Source organism: Helicoverpa armigera, chromosome 14, assembly GCF_030705265.1.
Source record: "Helicoverpa armigera isolate CAAS_96S chromosome 14, ASM3070526v1, whole genome shotgun sequence".
Lineage (NCBI taxonomy): Eukaryota > Metazoa > Arthropoda > Insecta > Lepidoptera > Noctuidae > Helicoverpa > Helicoverpa armigera.
Genome location: NC_087133.1, coordinates 4,582,764 through 4,603,868, shown reverse-complemented (window position 1 = coordinate 4,603,868; position 21,105 = coordinate 4,582,764). Strand labels below are relative to the sequence as shown.

Below are 21,105 nucleotides of genomic sequence, written 5' to 3'. Positions count from 1 at the left end.
AGTTAGGTCAGGAATAGTAACCTTTTTTTTTTTTTTTTTTTATCGACGTAAAATCATCAAATGACCCCTCCCGCTGTGGGTTAGCAGCGGTGAGGGAGTGTCAGACTCTTACTGACTAAAATCGTCGTGTTCCGTCATAGGCCTTTTATGTACCAGGGCCGCGGTATCTCTTTCGAACAACCCGCAGCCCCGGCAGGCCTTGGCCCTGCTGGGCCCCGCTGGGGTTGCTGACGTCTCTTTGAGGAGCGCGTGGAACAACGCGCGCCGTCGACACGGGTCTGTCGTCTAGGAAGACAGAGGGACGATGAGCCACCCGAACTCACCGCCCACAGACCCACGCCTACGGTGGCCGGGAGTCATCTCGCGACACCCGGCGCCCATGGTGTCTACCTGGTCCAGCGCGGCGGCCGGGATGAGAGGTGCGGACTCTCTGGCGTTCCGCCTCCTCCTTCTCGAGCATGACCGCTTCGCAGAAGGAGGCGACGGCATCCCATTCCCTCGCCCCGGACCATGGCCTGAACCAGGGCCGGACGCGAGGTCGCCGCCGCCCAGAGCCTCGACGAGGACCCGGCGGTGCCCTTCCATGCGGGGCACACCTGGACTGTGTGGTCCACCGTGTCCTCGGGGCTGTCCGCACAATGGTGACACCCGGGCGCCTCCTCACGACCGATGCGGTGCAGGTACCTCCCGAAACAACCGTGTCCGGTGAGGACCTGCGTCATGCGGTACGTGAGGGCGCCGTGACTCCTCCCGAGCCACTCCTCAAAGGGGACTTACCGCCACGATGGTGGCGTGCCCTGCACTGGGTTGCGATAGTCGCTCCCTCCAGGCCACCATGAGATCGCGCCGGAGCTCCGCCCGCTGCGCGACAACTTGCCGCGGCAACGGGGTTTCTCCCCGGCGCTGAGCCTCCTCGCGCCAGTCGTACAGGCGCAAGAAGACCCTCGCCTCCAGATCCCACGGTGGCAGTCCAGCGAGTAGGCCAGCTGCTTCGCGGGAGATCGTGCGGTACCCCCGGATTAGCCTAATGGCTATCACCCTTTGGGGCACGTTCAGGTAGTGCACAGCCCGCGGCCGTGCCGAACGTGCCCATACCGGGGCCCGTAAAGGGCCATGGACCGCATGACCCCGCGTAGAGTTTACGGCAGGGGGCGTTTGGGCCTCCCAGGTTGGGCAGGAGCCGCTTGAATGCAGCACCTGCCTTCTCCAGTTTGGGGCCCAAACGTCGGAAGTGCTCGACGAAGCTCCACCGGCCGTCGAGGACGAGTCCCAGGTACTTCATCGCCCTCTCGACGCCGATGGTAGCCCCCCCCACCGTGACTTGGGAGCCTGAAGGTGGCGCGTTCCGAAGCCCATGAAAGCACATGGCCTCGGATTTGTGCAAGGCCACCTCCAGTCCCAGCAGCTGGATCCTCTCGATGACTATCGCAACCCCGCGCGTCATTATGTCGGCCGCCTCCTGGTGCGACCTCCCTTGTGCCAGAACCAGCGTGTCGTCAGCGTAGCAGACCACGCTGACGCCGCTAGGGAGGTCGGCGCGCAGCACCCAGTCGTAGCCGATGTTCCACAAGAGCGGCCCCAGTACCGACCCCTGCGGAACACCGCACGACATCTCTCGCCGGTTCCATTCCCCGTTGTGACCAGGGTAAATGATGGACCTATCCGACAGATAGGCCTCGACCACGCGACGAAGGTAGGTCGGCACCCGGTGATACCGGAGTGCCTCCCTGATGCAACTCCAGGGAAGGGTGTTGAAGGCGTTGGCGATGTCAAGAGACACCGCCAAGACGACCCCCCCCCGGGACACAGCATCCCCGTCGTGAGCTCTCACGCGCATGATGGCGTCCACCGTTGAGCGCCCCTTGCGGAAACCGAACTGGTGGTCCGCAAGGTCCGGCCCTATCCCCCCAAGGTGCGCGACGAGGCGGTGTGCGACAACTCGCTCAAAGAGCTTGCCCACCTCGTCGAGCAACACGATAGGCCGGTATGCGGACGGAGAGTCCGCAGGGCGCCCCGGCTTCCGTATGAGGACCAGTTTCCCTGTCTTCCAACGAAGTGGGAACTGGCCCCTCTCCAAACATGCGCTGAGAAGCCCCCTAAGTCGAGGCCCGAGAGCCTCAAGGGCCAGGACCCAGGCCTTGCCAGGCAGGCCATCAGGCCCTGGGGCGGTGTTTTTGGCTTTCAGCCTAGCCACCGCCACTCTCAGGTCCACCCCAGTCACCTCGGGGACATCGTCGCCGTCGGAAGTGTGGTCCGTACTTGACACCGCGGGTTGCAGAGACATGGGCGGGGGAGAGTGTTCCCCGCGCGAAGGGAACAGAGCGCTCACCACCTCCTCCACCAGCTGAGGCCGAAGGCTCTGGGTCAGCGGGGGGGCCCATGGGCGGAGCTTGCCCCGCACCATTTTGTACAGGCGCCCCACGGGTCCCTGTCCAGAGACCCCAGCAGCTCCGCATTGGCCACCTCCTTGGCCTGGACGATGGCCACTGGAGGGCGGTCTTCGCAGCTCTGTAACCCTCGTACAACTCTGCTTCCCTGGCTTCTGCATCCGGATGGCGGATGCGCAGCCTGCGGTGTCTGGTGTACAGGTGCCTCGCAGCGACGCACGCCTCTCGAAGGGCGGCGATCTCGCGAGACCACCAGTACACCTGGCGTCGGGCGCGTCCTGGCGGGACTCGGGGCATGGCCACGTCACAAATCTCGGACATGGTCTCCCGGAACCACTCCGCCTCGTCGTTGATGTCGGCGGGCCTGTCCGGTGATGACACCCAGGCCTGCACGACTGAGGCTTCCAGGAGAAGCTCCCGGTCAAGGTGCCTCAGCGCCCAACGTGGACCACTCGGAGTCTGCAGGACCGGCGCGCTAGGGTTCTGGGCGGAGACGTCAAACCGGATGTACCGGTGATCGGAGTAGGTCTCCACCCCCTCCTCCACGCGCCAGTCAAAGACACGCGGTAGCAGAGCGGGGCTGGCGAACGAGATATCCACCACTGACTCGCCCCGCATCCGTACACACGTGGGGACAGAACCCCGATTGAGGACGACCAGGCCTGCTTCCAGCGCCCAGTCCTCCACCATCCTACCCGTGCATCTGTGCGTCGGGAACCCCAGGCCAAATTCTTGGCGTTGAAGTCCCCTAACACTAGCACAGGGAGGGAATAACTTCCGACGACGACGGACAACTCCAGGAGGGAGTTGTGGAACTCGGCGAGTTCGGCTCGGGGAGAAGTACACCCCCACGACGACTATCTCCCCGAACCGTGCTGCGACGCAACCCCTTCCACTCTTCACCCCTTCGAGGGAAGGAGTACCAGCGGCGGCCGACGATATGATGGTCACTGAGCCGCTAAGGTCCTTAACCCAGTCATCCCTGGGAAGGACAAAGTACGGCTCAGCGACCACGGCGATGTTGATCGACCACTGCGCCATGCTTTGGAGCAGCAGATCCTGGGCACGGGCGCAGTGGTTGATGTTCGCCTGGAGGAAGCGCAATGGAGCCAGACTAGCACTCCATCACGTCTTCCTCCTCTTGAGACGCAGACACGGGCGCCGCGACAGCAGCAGTGGCGACGGCGTTGACAGCGGCGGCAGCGTTGGAGGCGGCGGCGGCCGCAGGAGCTGCGGTTGTGGCCACTGCGGAGGTGGTGGTGGTGGCGGCGACGGACGGCCGGCCCTTGCCCTTACTCTTGGTCTTGGCGGGTGGGGCACAGGACTTGCTCCCCGCCCGGTGTTCGGCCGGCTTGCCAGCCGCCGCGCACGCAGTGCAGTGCGGCGCGGCGCTACAAGCCACGGCCTTGTGTCCGGGCTGACCGCAGCGGAAGCAGAGGGCGCTGCGGTCGACCTCCGAGGTGCAACGAACACCCACATGATGCCCGACGTGGCATCGGAAGCACCTCAGCGGTCGGGGGTCAAGCAGCTTGACCTGCGCCGACACCCAGCCAACCAGCAATCTTCGGCCGTCTACGATGCGCTTGGCCGCCGTCACGGGCAGCTCACCGTGATGGTGCACGTGCCCTGAAGTCGGGACGTATGGTGCCCGCCTTCACTTCGTCGGCAGAGCACCCACCCGTCCTAGCGACGGCGGCCACCACCTCCTCCGCAGTAACTGAGTCGTCCAGGCCCATGATGCGCAGATCCGCACACTTGTGGGGCCTGGAGACTCGGGCATCGTCCGCACTTATGGACGCCCTAAGCCTCTCGGCTAGAGCGTCTGCGGCGGGCCCACTGGCCGCTCCTGGGACCTCCAGCATACGGGCGCCCGTTGCGGTCACCCTGAGCCGGAGGCCGGAGGCGATACCCAGCTCCTGCAGGTTCACCGCCTCCTTTGCTTGGGCGAGCACGTCGCGGTACGATACGCCCCTTTTGACCGCGTCCGGCTGTAGTGTGACTACTACAGCCGCGGTTTTGGGGGCGCGGAGTTTCGCCGCGGCGGCTCGCTCCCTGCGCCGCTGTTTCTGGGCCTTCTTTTTGGCCGCTTTGGCCGCCCTCCGCCTCTTTTTCTTTTCCCCCACCACCTGCCACTCAGACTCAGTGGCAGAAGAGGTAGGGGCCGCAGACGGTGTCGGCTTTGGAGGGCGTTTCGCCACTGGTGCCGACGACGGAGCAGGTGCTGACGTTGGCACCGGGGGCCTCTGCGCCTGGACCGCCCTTGCGGTCTTGGGCTTTGGCTGAGCGGGCGCCCTCCTGGTCGCTCCGTTCGGCGCCGCGACAGGGGGCTTGCTCGGCGGTCCCCTTCTGGGTGGGGGTGCCGCTGCAACCGCAGCTGCATAAGAGGCCCTTTGGGCCGCTGGGGGCTTCGGCGCCGCGAGGGGAGGCCGTAGGACCCTGCCCTCCAGGACGGAGAAGCGGGCCTGGAAGGCCGCCATCTCCTGCCGAACCAGGGCTAGGACCTGGCTCTCCACCGGGGAGGACTGCGGCCGATGTGAAGTGGTCCCGCTGCGTTCGGCCTCCTGCTCTCTCATCTTTCTAAGGTCCGCCCGGAGACTCCTGTTCTCCTCCAGGAGCGAGTTCAGGGCGGACGTGAGACGAGCCACTTCTTCTTGCAGCTTGGCCAGATCGCTCTTTGGAGCCTGGCCGAAGCTTGCTTCGGCTGCCGCAATGATTGTGGCGGAGGCCGAGTCAATCGCCTTCCGCTTGCTGGTCCCGAGACGCTTTTGGGACACGCCCTTGAACGCGGCCGCTACCGTCTTGGCGAAATTGGCCCTCCGCTCCTGGTCAGAGCCGACGGCCGCCGAGTCCTCCTCTGAGGAGCTCTGTTGAGCTGCTCCTTCCTTGTCTTTGGGCGCCTCAGCGACCCTCCCCTTCTCCGGCCTCCGGTCGGCCTTTTTGGCCGGGGCCCCGCGGCCGCAGGAGGAAACCCCAAGTCGTCCTTCTTCCTCTTTAGGAAGGCATCGGCTCGGTGGTCCTTCTTACTTTGGGGGACCCTAAGGTCTCCCGCCGTTCCATCGCTGGACGCGGACTCGGAGTCCGAGTCCTCGTCCCACTCCCTTTCATCATCTTTGTTTTTATTATTTTTTGTTAAGGTATCCATACAGTTCCCACGATTATGAGAGCACTAAACGTCGACCCCGGCAGTGGCCTCATACCGGGGCAAGCCTACATACTGTTGGGGGCGGCTGGCCCCAACAGGGGGGAGCGCTAACGACCGTGTCCCCCACGGCCATTCATCCCCTCGCCGCGCTCCCAAAACTTGGGATTGGGTGGTTTTTTATCTAAGAGGTGTCCTTCCTCTGGGCCGGGCGATTAAGCCAAGCCCTCGGCGGCGGCATTAGGCATGCCTCCGTCTGCTGTCCAGCCATCCTGGCTCAGCAAACCCGCCGAAAGGTTTGCTCTTCGTTGTCCGAAGAGCAAACGAGCACCGCTTTAGTGCGCCTGCACCTCCGCGGGTATGGCCGCATCCTTGCCATGTCCACAAGCGTCGACTGGTCAGGAGCGGCCCCTCCCTGGGTCCCTCTTTGTCTGGCCTCTCCCCTGAACCTTTCCGGCATGAGTATCTCTACCGGCAGAGCTTCAGGATCATTGAGGCACACAAGCCCCACCACGACGACAACGTGGGGACCCCCTCGGTGGGGAGGAATAGTAACCTTAGATAGATATTTCCATTTTTGTTGTTTACAAAAAAGGCGTTGTATTTCTTTTATCAAAAAGCCGCAGTATTCCTCAAACACTCACTTAGTTATCACAAACTTGTTCATTCTGACTTAAGGAATAATAATTACAAGATTTTTTCCGTCTACTGATGACTTAATTAGTGGCTTCAGGTATATCTGAAACGTATATATATTCTTTAATTGCTATACTTACAATAATATTATTATGAAACGGAACAGCTCTCTGCTTATTTATTACCGTAAACAATAGTTGAAGATATAGCACACTTGTTTAGTTATTTCAGTTAACAAGACACTGGTATGTCATTCTTCACCAGACTTTTAATGCGTTGCTTCTACTTTTGAAAGGTTAACAATAGTTACAAAGGTAGGAATACATTTTAATTAATAATAGCATTCGGTTGTACATATTTCCTTCGCAAAAGGTTTCCGAGAAAAGTGAATAGTAAGTGAAAACAATAACAAATTGAAATGTATACAAAATCTGCTGAAAAACTACGTCAAGTATCAATTTTTCTTAACTTGAAAATACCCAAATATTTAAAAACAGTTCCTACTTTAACCAAAAACCATAAAAAAATGCCAGTTACCATGAATACGATGTTAATGTTAACACAATAAAATTATTTAGAAGGGGAACAAAATTATAATACTTACACCACAACAGGAGGTACCTAATTATTACATCATTATTATGCTAATTAGCTTCTAATTAACTACTAGGTATAATATTTAAACGAAACATATTCTATTACGTTATTTATACAATTTATACCAACATAGAGCAATATCTGTGAAACTAACGATCGAATATATTTATGACGGATTGAACTGAGTAATTTTGCTTGCCTAGGATTTGAAAAACAAGCCACTCTAAATCTATGAGTTATAATAAAACATTATATCAAAAGCTTTATATATTTTCACGTAAAATATATTACAATTCTATGAAGGTAATAAATGCAGTATTAATACATATTTCGAATCGAAAAACCGTGCAAAAATGAAGGTTGAGTACCATTGTAAAAATGGATTTAGTAGACAAAAATTAGTATGAAAGAAGTATTTAAAAATAATACGAGTTCTATTGTGCTCTCCTATCAATCTAGTTAGTATACCATCATCCAACGTATACTAGACCTTACTCACTATACACGATGTGGACTAAAAGAAATTGCAGACAGGTACCTAATACGAATCGCCATGACTTATGTAATACACCTAGGTAAAGGAAAGCCACTAGGAAGCTTCTTATTGAATTACGCAAGAACTACGAAATAGATCTCACTGAATTCTCTAGCTACACGTACAGAAGTACGAATAATATATAAAGAACTGGTGTACCCACTTTTATTTCGATCGATTGCAGTACGAAAGATGTGAGAGCTTTCAACCTTTTTAGAAGACGATATTCTTTTGTTTCACAAACGTTATATCTTGTCAAATAGCTTTGCCAGTCTGAGGCCATTTGAGGCCTTGCAAATGTACATAGACTTTTTTCATACATTTTGACTTTTTCGTAATACCATAACGTCAGCTTCAAAGGTGCTTCATTTGTCATCGAAAGCTGTCAGATAATGACTCACAAAATCAAAAATTAACCTTGTAAATAAACAATAATCATTCGTACTCAACAAGCATCTAAATAAACCAATCCATAACCTATTGCCTTCAATTAGATAACTGGCTGCATAATCTACAAATCACTAACAGTCACATTGCTTCAAGCATATTTGTCAAATACATCGTGTGGAGGTCTTAAGTGGAGAGACCAGGGGCATTGACCCTGCCTTAAATCAGGTTGTCTGCGGTTGTTAGTCCGTTTGTGCGTTTGCAAGGCACAGCTGCACTTAAGTCGTACATACAATAATAGTGTGAGTGCACTGGACGTATATGGATAGCGAGGAGACGAAAAGGATTGTGTTCCTTTAGTGGGTAAAAGTTGAAGGAATTAGCGAGTGTTGATCTGAATCTGGTGTTTGTGTCCGAGTTTAGTCTTGAAAATGCTTAGGCAACTTTTTACCCAAAAACGGAATTTTAGTGGTGAATTTCTAAAAGCTCCAAAGAGATAGGACAAACAGACCTGTGATGCGAAACAATTTTCCAAACAATTTTTTCAATCAAAGCGTTGCTATACGACGTAAATTTTAATCCGTAAGCTAGAATACAATGCTTCTTACATTATAAAACATGCGTGCTATTTTGAACTGTCTTTGTGCGCGATATGGTCGAGAATCCTATGAAGCTGGTGCCAAAAAGTGCTTCATAGTAAGCTATGTATAAAATTACGCTCATGCCGTTGGCAACCCTTGCTTATATTTTGTGATGGCGCCCAAGGGACAAGTCAATACATAAGGAACCGGTCATGTGCGAATCGGGATTACGACAGGTCCCATATGCTGTAAATATTTTTGAGATCATCGTTTACTATGTAGTGTAAAGATATCGGGAAGTTACAGCTTCCTAGGAAGAAGCAGAATAGTTTTAGATTCAACATTCATACAGCGAAGGTCTATTTAAAAATCGTATACTAAATAATCAATTTAAACGCTTTTATGACAAACGCCAGACGGATGACAATGAATGCGATGTACGCTGAATTATTATGAGGGATCGTGTCGATAAATTATTCGGTAGTGATAGATTTCACGTCGGGCTTGGCGCTATTTTTGAGTCAATCACTTATAGACAAACAGACAAAGACAGTCGCAGACACTTTCCTGTGCCTTCTAGAATAACTAAACACGACCTACAGCGACATTCCTAGAAGAAATACATTATTCAACAACATACGCATAGTCGCATACAAAGTGCATTCACAACTTATTAATAAAGTGTTCTAGAGTTTATTTTTATAATTTCATAATGACGAGACACGTAATAAAATATTAATTTCATTGTGTAATGCTGTCTTATCTGTGTAAGATGGTTAGATAAATGTAATTAAGACATTTGAATTAAGCATTAAGCTTCTGTATGCATTATTATTCCTTGCAGTAAACTCGTTAAATATTTAATTCTTCATGCTCTAGTGCAGTATAAACAACTAAATATTAAGAAACTTCTTACTGAGGGGCCCATAAGGCATAGGTTATTTAATATGCACAATTTTTAACGCGAGCATCTTACTTTCATAGAATGGTCTATCATCAAAAGTTTAGGAATACACAAAATCAAAAACAGCCTGCATACCTATAGGAATTGGCATGAAGCTTTTACGAAAACATATAACTGTTCCAATCTGTAGTTTAAATCTTAATCTTTTCGCATATTTCTACACATAAGGTACGTGTAAATATACGGTCATTGAAATATGAAGTAATTTTCTGTAAAACACTATGACACAATAATCATAATGACGTAACTTCTATTTCAATTTTCAACGACATACATGACTTACATTACTTGAATATCACACAACGCTAACACTTAATACGCACATACAAGAAGTTATTATAAAAATGCATCTGCTTTTTGTGTATTACAATACAAACCTGTATAGTTCCAAAGAACCTTTATAGAACCAAATAAGTCAATCGAAAGCTTCGCGTAACAAATCAACGCGCTAAACCCACTTAGCTGAAAACAAAAGGCGATCTATTTTCACAATCTCCTTACGACCTACATACAACTGGACACTTCTAAAGAACCTCTCACAACATTAGCCATTAACGCTCATACTTAACATCAAAGATCAAAGACGAGAAAGTGAAATACCTCGTCCTATTTTAACAACCCTGTAAATACATTGTTGCAAATGAATACATTATCTAAGTAATACAACCTTTATAATTATGTAAATACGTGCCTACTTGCCTTACTGGCTGATCGGTTGCAAAATAACAATAATATTATATTTGTATGGTAGGTTTTAACGTTTGTGCACTTTGGTATTATTTTACATGAAGGCACACTACAAGTTAGTTCAAAACGCGATATCGTTGTTCCAGCATTTTCCGGTAATTATTGATTAAAAGTCGATTTTAGCTTATCTGTTTTACGATTTGTATTTCCTATACAATTAGATATCGACAAGATTATAAGATTCCTGAGGAAATTAGTAATTTTAAAATAATAATAAAAGTAGGTTCGCGCAACGCTTAATTTCATGAATTGTAAAACTAAATTATAAATCTAAATATAGCTAACGTAAAACCAATGCTAATTTCAAAGCGTCTAAAGAAAATAGTCAAACCACAGGGTAAAAAAAATATGGCCGCCATTCCACTTGACCACAGACCACGAAGACTATGGTACTTCTAGTCGTTGTTTACACTAAACTGTCAGTTGTTCCAAGCAGGTGAATGGGTTACCTTGTTCAACCAACGTCAAAGGTGACGACAGGTTTAATTACCATTTTTAATTGATATCCTAAGAACCCAATAAGGTTTCCCATTTGAATGTAATTGGTTAAAATTAATAAAGGATATGTCTTTCATCCTTGTGTCCTTTGCACAATGTCGTTGATATATTTTTGAAGTTCGAATAAAACGTTCATGTTTTATGTTTAGAAATAGTAGAATAAGTAGCTACTGGAGATTTTCTTGGAGTATTTTCCTGCCTATTGATTTTGCATGAATTATACTCTTGCAAATTAGTCTATTGTACTGTAATTATTCAATCAGTCTTGACATGGTAGTTTAGCGCCTAATGAAATGAACAAACGGTTTCTGTTTGATTACGAAATGATCAATTTTGTAATCAACTAGCTATCGGCATCGATTGATCCTCATCAAAGAAAAACAAACAAGGTTTTATTGAGAAATACCACACAGAAGTTATTTTTGGTTATTAAATTTCTATCTAATTGAAAATTAGTTTATCGATAATTCCTTTATGACACACAAGAGGCCAATTTTAATAGCGGCCATTTATAGAATGTCCAAAACCGTATCGAATTATTAGTTTAAAACTTAAATCGTTCCATTCCACGCATTGTGTTCCTATCAAGTAATCAGATCTCCCCTATTCACATAGCACACCTACATAATGCATGTTTTTTAGTACTTAGTTAGCAGTCAGTTATTCGGGATGACTGATGACGTCAGTTAGGCGCGCCGCCCCTGGATCAAAGATCGTTTCGCTTGAACAGACCAGTGTGCGTGCGCGCAACTGGCGTAGGGATGTCGATGTTGCTATCGATAAAGCTTATTTAAGAAAATTATAGCTGTTTCCTGCGCCAAATGAAACAGATTTCCGGTAAATAGGACAGATGGAAATTATTTAAATGTTCAACTTGAAACGTCGTAAATTGGTTTTGCTGAAAAACTATTGCTAATATCGAAGTATAGCCTTTTTTCTAATAAATAATTGTTTCAGTAAAAAACACAGTTACAGCAACTTTCAGTAAAACGTTACAACAAAGTTTTTTAACAAATATGACGCAATAATTTCCGCAATTCCTGGCTTTATCTTATTCACCAAAAACTTATGATATTTTGTCTTTGACAAAGTTTCTTGGAGTCGGAGATAGGGAAAATATGTTTGCGACTTCCCCTTAGTTGTTTTCCTTACATCCACGCCATACTTAACTTGCTCAAGTACCTATACTTATTCGTCTTAAAACAGCATGTAGCTTAAGTTTTTATGTGCTACATTAGCTATGGAAAATTCTGTCTACAAACTCAGGTAGGCGCCGTACCAAAGGGCACCATTTCTCATCTCGATTAGTAGATAAAGGTGAAGTCACGATACACGAGACACGCCTCGTTTAACATAGAATTAAATTATAAATGTGAAAGTTCGTATGTTTGTTTGTACATCTATGACGCCTCAACTACTAAGCGTACTCGGATGAAATTGTATTCACAAATAAAGCATAATCTGGATTATGATAAAAAATAGTTTTTATTCTGAAAAAGTCTACGGATTTTTGGTACCGTGGGAAGTATTCTTGTCAAAGTTAAAACTGGCACCTACATTCATAATTTGAATCTGTTCGTATCTAATATAAAATTCCACGATATTATTATCTTCAAGTGGATCGCATTAGAATTCTCGTCGCGATATGAAGCGACGTTTTTTGATTGCCTAATGTGGACAGCCCTACGGCAAAGGCAATGTCCTACGTTTACAGAACAACATTGTGATGATTTAACTGATGCTCACAATGAGCTAAAATAGTCCTTTCAGTCAATTCCAAGTATGATGGAGCCACTCAATACTAATATAGCTTTAGGTTCTTTTTTATATTTATTTTTTCAGTCATGATTAATATCAATATATATTTTAACCTTAACTTTTACATTATTAAAATACTGTCTAAAAGACTTCAATTTGCATTTCTAATATGCAGCTGCCCATATAAATAACAAGTCCTGTATTTAATTTGTATACCCACAGAAAACACGGTATAAAAACATTACTATTCAAATCAAAGTCAATAAACTACTCACTCACTTAATTAAGCAAAAATAGTGTCAATAGGCGCCTGTTAACACAAATTAAACGCACCTATTCTAATTTAAAACATAGCACGTTAAATTAATTGCCTGTAAACTAACGGAACTCAATGACCTCTCTAAACAATGGACCTCCATAATATAATTATACCGAAACAAAACTAGTTTTTATGCGTTTCACAGATTTTGTCTCTGTGCGTGCCTTCATACAATTTCATAGTTCAAAAATACTCGTAAGAAAACCATCGATAAGTCGGTTAGTTGGATACGGTATCGATAAAAAAGACGCAACAAAATCGATTGTCATGCGTTGTTATGTGAAATAATTTTATCATGCGATTATGAAAATGTTATTTTAATTTGGTCGTTAAACTTTAGTTAATCATTTTAATGATGTGTTTACTGTAATTGTAGAGTATGTTGTTAAAAGTGTCATTATGATAACAGAATGATTGTTCCTACCTACTTATTTGTCATGATGAAATATTGCCTACTGAAAGACTTCCTTAACTACAATTAGATCAAAGGAAGATTTCTCATTGTATTCATAACAGTATTCCGCTTCTAAAACTAAGCGCTTTAAGCGCAGGAAACTGCACATCACAACACTACAAAACGTCAAACATCGATCCGTAACAATAGGAGAGAGTCTACATTTGAATTTCGAACACGAACTATTTTAAGATGGCGTCCCGAACGCACACGAGAGTTTACGACGATTCGCGAATTACGAGCCAATAAAGTGCGGTGTCGGCGACACGCCGCTACAGCCCTTAAAGCTTTTAATGTCCATTTAATTGATATAAGCTATACTTAATAATGCTATCGATTTCTTTTACAGCCCGCTTTATTGCAAGCTTTTAATTATATGATCCAGTTTTATCTCCAAATTATTTACACATACTTGCATCACTCAAACGCGCTATAAACATAATTTCGTAGCGCATTAACGCATCAAGCACCTCAGTAACATAACACGTCTCTCAGGCAATAATTTCTGTGGCTGCGTTAACTGCATGACTTCCACAAATCTGAGACACTGACCAAGGCTTACTCGTTCCATAAATAACCCTCTTACTGGACAAAAATTCTGTTATAATTCACAATCAGAACTTTAATATCCCGATCCGACGGGTGAGCATTAATCAAATACATGGAACGGGTTTGTACAAAGGCGGGCAAGTTAAATAAAATAATAAATAAGCTGCATTCCGTGAGATTTATTTCGAAGAAAAAAGGCAGGGTAAGAGCCGGGTCATGTCGCAGTATGTTTATTGTCCGCGCCGGTGTCGGCCCACAATGTACGACTCTAATTAATGCTATACCTCGCTCTTAGAGATATATCGTGTCCATGCCAGACTCTTTTTAACTCACGGCCCTCTTTTTCTTATCTCGAGATTAGGTACCAACAATTTATTACCAGGACTCACAAACAAAACATAATAACTCCGTAATAAATATCCTTTTAATCCAAATAGTTATCAGATCTGAAGCCAATTACAGAAAAACAATGCAAATGAGCTTGACGTACTGTTAGGTATATCCTGTGTAGGATTCTGTGAGATTTTTATCTCAGATCTATGGGAACATTAAGCGGTTCCCATTAAAAAAGATGCGCTCTTACAGGTACAATGCAGTGATATAGTCAAACCTCTTCGCGACAACAATACTGTGGAGAATAATGGAAGCCAGCTGACGGGAGGTGCCTTAACGTCCGTTGTCATGGCGACCGTGCGAAGGGTGAACCTGCCTAACATATCACCGACCCCAACAAAAAACGGGCTCGCTCACCCTCCTGATATCTGATTTTGGACTCTACCCCATAAAGCAGAAGGTCCTTTGACGGGTGATCGGACATCACTTACGACCTTTCACTGTAATAGCATTATTGGGATACGTGTATTGTGTTTTGGGTTCCATCTTTGCTTTTTAAAATTAGAATGTGTATCGCGTTCTCTCTCTGTCACACGCGCGTTATCTGTCCTTGCCCGCTTAACCACACTAGTATAATTATTCCATTGTCTGTTTATGACATTTTAAACAGTTTTTAAGTTTTTGTTGAAATAAGCACGAACCATAAATGTTATTGCGGCAGTAAAAATGCAGTTTCGGTAATTTATAGCTTATGTAAACGTGGTATCAGGGTTTCGAGCCAGTTCCTTGATTTATTAAGTTGCTGCATAATTCTTACTTTGTAATAAGTAAAGCGAAAAAGTGGCACTGTATTTTATATTTTATCAGGGAATGTAAATTAACATTGTCATATAAAATATTGGGTTACTTCGTGCCCTCGTAAGGTATGCCATATTAAAAAGCCGATTACTTTCTTTAAATGTACTACGAATCAATTTAAAATTAACATTTTATTTAATCGAATCGTTTGTTTTCGATTAAGAAAATACTTAAATTAACTTCATTGGAATTAAAGAACGACAAAAAACTTAAACGTATGCATAATTAATAGGTTTTGAATAATGTTTTATCGAAATTTCAATGTGGAACGGTAAAACAAAAATAAAATATTGTTCTTTAACACTAAGTATTTAACAATAATAATCATAAGTATGAGTATGATAATAATTACAAATGGTAATTTTAGAATAATTTATTTCACTTAATTAAGTTACAATTTAAATCCACTTGCTTTAATTCAACAGGCAACTATTTAAAGTGTTTGTACACCAATTAAAATAACCCATTAGCAGTATCGTGTCTATATTCTTTTAAAGCGATCAGGTACCTAAGGCCGGCCTACACGGTCGTGCATTCCGAGACACTGTTGGTCCGCTATCAATTTTATACACGGTGGGAAGGCTATTTATCTTACCTTATTTATTGGCTGACTCGAAAACCAGTCTTGGAACCCGATCGCTTTGTGGAACTTGGTATTTACCCATCTATGTATACTCGACTTTAAGACACGTATGTCGAATGAGAATTCGCCGCTCGTGAATTCTTAGGTATTATAATTAAAGTTAAATGAACCGTTGAAATCTCAAAAGTGTTACGTACGAGGTTTTTACGACGCTAAAGGGTAAACTTTCACGATTTCTTAGAAAACGTCTTCAACAGTATCAAAATAAAGGGACACCTTACAAAGAATTAGAAAGTTGCGCAACCCTTCTTTACGGATCCCTGAGTTTTTGTAGCGATTTCTTTTTAGAAAGGACACTATTGTTCGCGGGCCGTTTGCTTCTAACCCTTTCCGTTACTTTTTTGCTTCTTGGCGAGATTTTTTACTTATTTTTATTGTAAGCTCGCGGGACCAACGCAGAACTCGTATCCATCGATACCCGTGAGGGCTGCTCTGTGATTAATTTCCATCGAGGTTGGTCTCAGTAGCGGATAACTCTAAAATTAACTTTAGTACGCTATAAAATATTAATGAGCCATTAAAATCTAAAATGGTATAAAAGTGAAATTTAATGGTTTCTCTCGAAGCCTTTTGCGAATCGAAGCTGTTGGAACGTGATATATGATGCTATTAAAACGATTTTTTAAACTCCAATTTAACCGTTACATGTAATTTATTTCAGATTAAAGTTGTTTTTATGCCGTAAACAGTATTTATTAGTTAATAAAACCGAATGTATAATAAAAGTTATCTCATTGTTTCCAGGACCAAACGGATGTCCACGAAGGCGGGGCCGACAGACCTACACGAGGTTCCAAACGCTAGAACTAGAAAAGGAATTCCACTTCAACCACTATCTGACACGCCGACGCAGGATAGAGATCGCACACGCGCTCTGCCTTACAGAGCGGCAGATCAAAATATGGTTCCAGAATCGACGCATGAAGTTAAAGAAGGAACTGCGAGCCGTGAAGGAGATCAACGAACAGGCTCGCAGGGACCGCGAGGAGCAGGAGCGAATGAAGCAGCAGCAGCAGGAGAAGCAGGCCAAGCTGGAGAGCCAGCACCACGGCCACCACGTCACCCACCACCACGACCCGATGAAGATGCCCATCGACAAGGGCTCCAACGACCTACTCAAAGTGAACAAGGTCCCTACGTAAGGTGTCCGCGACGCCGTATAGGAAATCTTGACTGATTCTGTATCATATAGTGTGAGAGGAAGTGTTACGTCCATACGGACCTGCGGGCGTTAGTCGATTCGTATCCACTAGTTTTATGTTTTCGCGTCGGAGTCGCCCTCGTTGTGGAGAGCGGCCCCCGGTTTATGTAATAATGTTCCTTTAGTGCGAAGGACTTGCCTCGGTGTCGTTCGCTGGGTGACAGGCTGGTGATGTGCTTTAAGCATTTATTTTGTTGCCATAACCACACCTTGTATTGCAATAATATTTTACTAAAATATACAAAAACGTGTTAGAATCGCTCTAAGGTTTAATAGGAGCCCGAGTGAACTTCGGTATTGTTAGTTAAGATTTTAAATCTGTGAATCTCATAGTATTTATTGCTACCACTTACTCTTAATCCATTATGTTATATTTTTTATTAATAGATATTATATTATGTACATTTTGATGTATATTTTATTATTTGTCCGCTGTTAGCGGACTGGTTATGTTTTGATGGTCACATTTTTTTATGATTGTAAAATTTGTTGTATTTTATCAGTTGATTTGGAAAGAGTTATTTCTTTACTTTCTTTTTGACCAGATTGTGATTCACTTCGGTAGTTAAGTCCACAAATTGTTGTTTTGGTTTAATCCATTGATTTCGATAGTATAATATTGTCGACAAATATTAAAATACCTGCATAGCTAATTCCATAAGAACTTTAAATGTATATTTATAACGAAATACGTATGGAAGTACAATTGCAAATAGGTCTTCGTCGTGACGAGCGTTGTGTTTTATATTTTTCGTCTTCAATAATTATGGATATTTAAATGTAGACGGTATTTTTTGATAATTCTAATTGAAAATACCATGTCCATGAACTAAATAGCAAACGAACAAAACGAACAAGATTATGGAAGGGTACTGCGTTAGGCGCGTTGTCCATACATCCCGAGTCATCTGATGTTCAAAATTATATACGTAACGATGATACATATAATAAATTACAATAATGTGACTAAATATAAATTTTACACGTAATATTAAAAGTTGAGTAGTTTAAGTGTATTATACATAGGTAAATAGGTTCGACTTTGTATGAAGTATTGCTAAGACTAGGTACCTACAAATAAACCAATGTACGGAATGAACAGTGGTCGCACTTTATCAAGCGGAAAGTCGATGACATTATGTTCCTTTTCTGAAACGAAAACTAAGACACCGGTTTTCGAGTGCGAAAACGGTGGCAAAATTATGTTTCCTGCAATTTAACGAAGGCATATGCACATTTGAATTTTCCAGCTCAGTAAATTCATACATAAAATGCCTACAAACGGTATAACAAAATTGAGCTCGGATTAAATATAAAACTGTACGCTTTTTTCGCGAAAATGCGATCTTATAAAACATAGCCGGTTTGAAATTATTCCACACGTCATTTATTCGCTTTCAATTCCACGTTGTGCCAAAATACATAATTAAAATAATTTATTGACACGTACATTGAAATATTTGTTCCGCGTCCAAAAACCAGTTTTCAAATTCTTCGTTCTTTCAACTCTATACGTAATAACTGAGCAAAAAAATTAGAATTTTAAAAACTTAGTCTTGATAGTCACCATTATACGTAAATTAATGTCAGGGTAGAATTAAAAAGATAAATTAATAGGTAACTGTATTAAAATTGGAGTCATCGCTTATTTTCTGTAAAAATCACTCTTTCAATATCTGTCCACTGTGTTATTTGGAAAAAAAATGTATGTCTTGTAGGCTCTGTTTAAAGGCAGCATGAAATTTTTATGTCGTGATATCATTAGGAAAAGTTTAAGTCGTCGGTAGATATAAAATCATGAAAACTTCATACAATCGTTTCAAGTACCATAATTTTTATAAATTTGAATTACGAGTCACAATTTTAAAACTACTATCCTTGAGACATAAACGAGTTTACTTAATTCGTTTGTAAACCAGTTAAAACATTACAGTTAAAGTGATAAAAAATGCAATCTACTTTTGCTTGCTTACATTCTAAAAACGTGTTAGTTTTAAAATAACTGGTAATAAATCAGAAATTATGCTGTCGTAATGTTAAACAAAATAATGTTCTATAAATATTATGATTCAAAAGCCATCAGAATTCTAATAATGATATTTCTCAATTCGACATCATCTCGACGACTTCTATCATTGGTTGACGGTAATTGCTAAAGATGGTTGGATGTCTTGCACGTAAAGCAATGAATACGTAGTTAGATTATGAGATTTTATATTGAGTTCCATTAAATTTCCCTAGTACGAGTGCAATAACTTCACCCCCATTATTTCATTAAATCCGTAGTCCCCTAAGATTACGTACAATTAAGGTTGTCGTTAGTAATATAACTTTATCCCATCTTATTTTTAAATATATATAAAAAAATCGAGAATGAAAAATCGAACAAAATGTACTTAAGTAACTTCGAGTTAAGTAGGCTTTATAAATTATAAAACGCATAGTTATTAAAAATATCGTAGACACTTGTAATAAAAGTTAAGCGTAAATCCGATGGTTAGTAATTGAATTAAAAAAACGCTTAAAATTATTTAGTATCGTTCGTAGATGGTCATTTGGAAGGTGAATGGAAAAAGCTTCTTTGAAAGGGACGTACACACTGCAAACTGAACCGAAGCTAAACTCATAATTACACGAAGTGTGTATACGACTTAAATTGTTATTTCTGCGTTTGCAAACTTAAATAGTTGTTTTATCGAGTTTTGATTATTGTTTGGGACTGTGCAAATAGGCGACAGATTTTGAAGTGTCAAGCATCTTCCTCTTAACTATCGGTTAAGTTTCGTGTATAACAATAGGTAAAACTTGTAACATAGTAACGATATTCGTGTGTAGTTATGTACGTCCGATGATTTATGTCAGGTACACATTATTGTTTCTGCCTCGTAAAGAACTGTAATTCACAGTGAAACAATGAGCAATTTGCTAAATAGATTATATATGTCCTCCATCCATAATGCTGTCTTGCCATATTACTAGTGTTTTGTAGACTATAGGTATTAATATACCTAACCGAACATTATATATCAATATTAATATTAATTAAAATAACTTTTCACATTAAGTTATCTTGTCCTTTCCCAGTTGTTTTCCAAATTTGTCACCTTAAATTACTTCGTTTTGTCGTATATCTGTTTTGTTAGTTATATTTTTTCGTTGCGTTGTCCAAGTTATAGTATTTCCATTTTAGTATGTTCTTTTAACTTTATGAATAACAAGACTTCCGTTTATTAGTTATTATCCTAAAGAAGCGATCAATTTTTATCTTTAATATAAATGTAGTTATGTATCTATGTACCTATATCTATATTTTTGAATATAGTTATTAAAATCGTCTTAAAAGTTAAGTAACTGTAAATAGTCGTGAAAGTTTTATGTGGCGCATTATTTTTTGTTTATATTTTTTTGTTTTATGTTATGTATTTATGTATTGAGATGTGTCGTATGTATGTGCAATTTGACCATGTTAAAGTGCAGCGATTACCGAATAAGCAATATTGTAATATGTGAGTTCAAGATATTTTGGTCTTTTCGACATGGTTGTGAGTCGTACGCGACTGTTACGAAAAGGTCTGATTAAATTGGATATTGTGAAAATCGTTTCATGTCTGATGTAACTTGAACTTTCAGTACGCTGGTAATCTTAATTAACGTGGTCAAGTGTGAACTAATGGTACGATTCAACGTGACTGTGTCGTGTTATATAAGCAAATAGTTGGGTGGTTGTATATGAAGCCCGCATTCAATATTGTAATATTAATTTCAAAAATTCAAGAGAATAAAGAGTTAATAAAAGTATGGTTTTTTGATTTTTGTTGTTTAGACCCTAGCTACGATTGCTTTTGATACTGAATTATGAAATTAAATTACAAACATGAATACGTAAAAACATTTTAAAGTAGATAATTATGTAATTCTATGACCGATATTTATAAATAATATAAATACATATGACAAAATGCAATACATTATTTTTATTTCAAGTGTTACCTACCCTCTCTGTTTACAATACATAACAAAAGAATAAAGCCTCTAAGAAAGTAAACCTATAATATTATAATATAATATAATATAATAATATAATTTCCTCTTACAAATTATACTTTACTGAACTGAATATATTTCTAGAACAGTATTTACCAAGATCAATAATCCGGGATCTAATATACATAGGTCATAGTCATAATACCTTTACAAGCATTTAAGAAATAAATAATAATATATAAATCTGGCTTACATATCTTGACATCCGAGAGAGACAATGTACTGAATATATAAAAGTTATGTATAATATAATAGGCCTTGATTATCATATATACCTGACTTCAGATTAACCTCGATAAGTCTGTCTATACGCTACCTAACTGAATTATTGATGCTAATTTGAATTCAGCTGCGTTTATAAATCAAATCAACCAATTATAGTTAGCGGATACATAAATTGAAATAGTGAAAATTTATCACAAGCTAGATAATTGCGTCTAGACTTTGAAACTATTAGGCATGTTAAATAAGAAAT

General features: G+C 42.5%; 1 protein-coding gene across 4 annotated transcripts in view; it reads left to right on the top strand.

Annotated features, from left to right (window-relative positions):
• The window catches only part of LOC110379670 (homeobox protein abdominal-A homolog), a 48,536-nt gene extending 27,986 nt beyond the window's left edge, over positions 1 to 20,550 (top strand). For all 4 annotated transcript variants that reach the window (XM_021339451.3, XM_021339434.3, XM_021339443.3 and 1 more), the window contains exon 3: positions 16,130 to 20,550. In XM_021339451.3, the coding sequence (XP_021195126.1) occupies positions 16,130 to 16,527 (398 nt within the window). In that variant the 3' untranslated portion in view covers positions 16,528 to 20,550. The remainder of the gene's footprint in view (positions 1 to 16,129) is intronic.
• Positions 20,551 to 21,105: the final 555 nt, after the last annotated feature.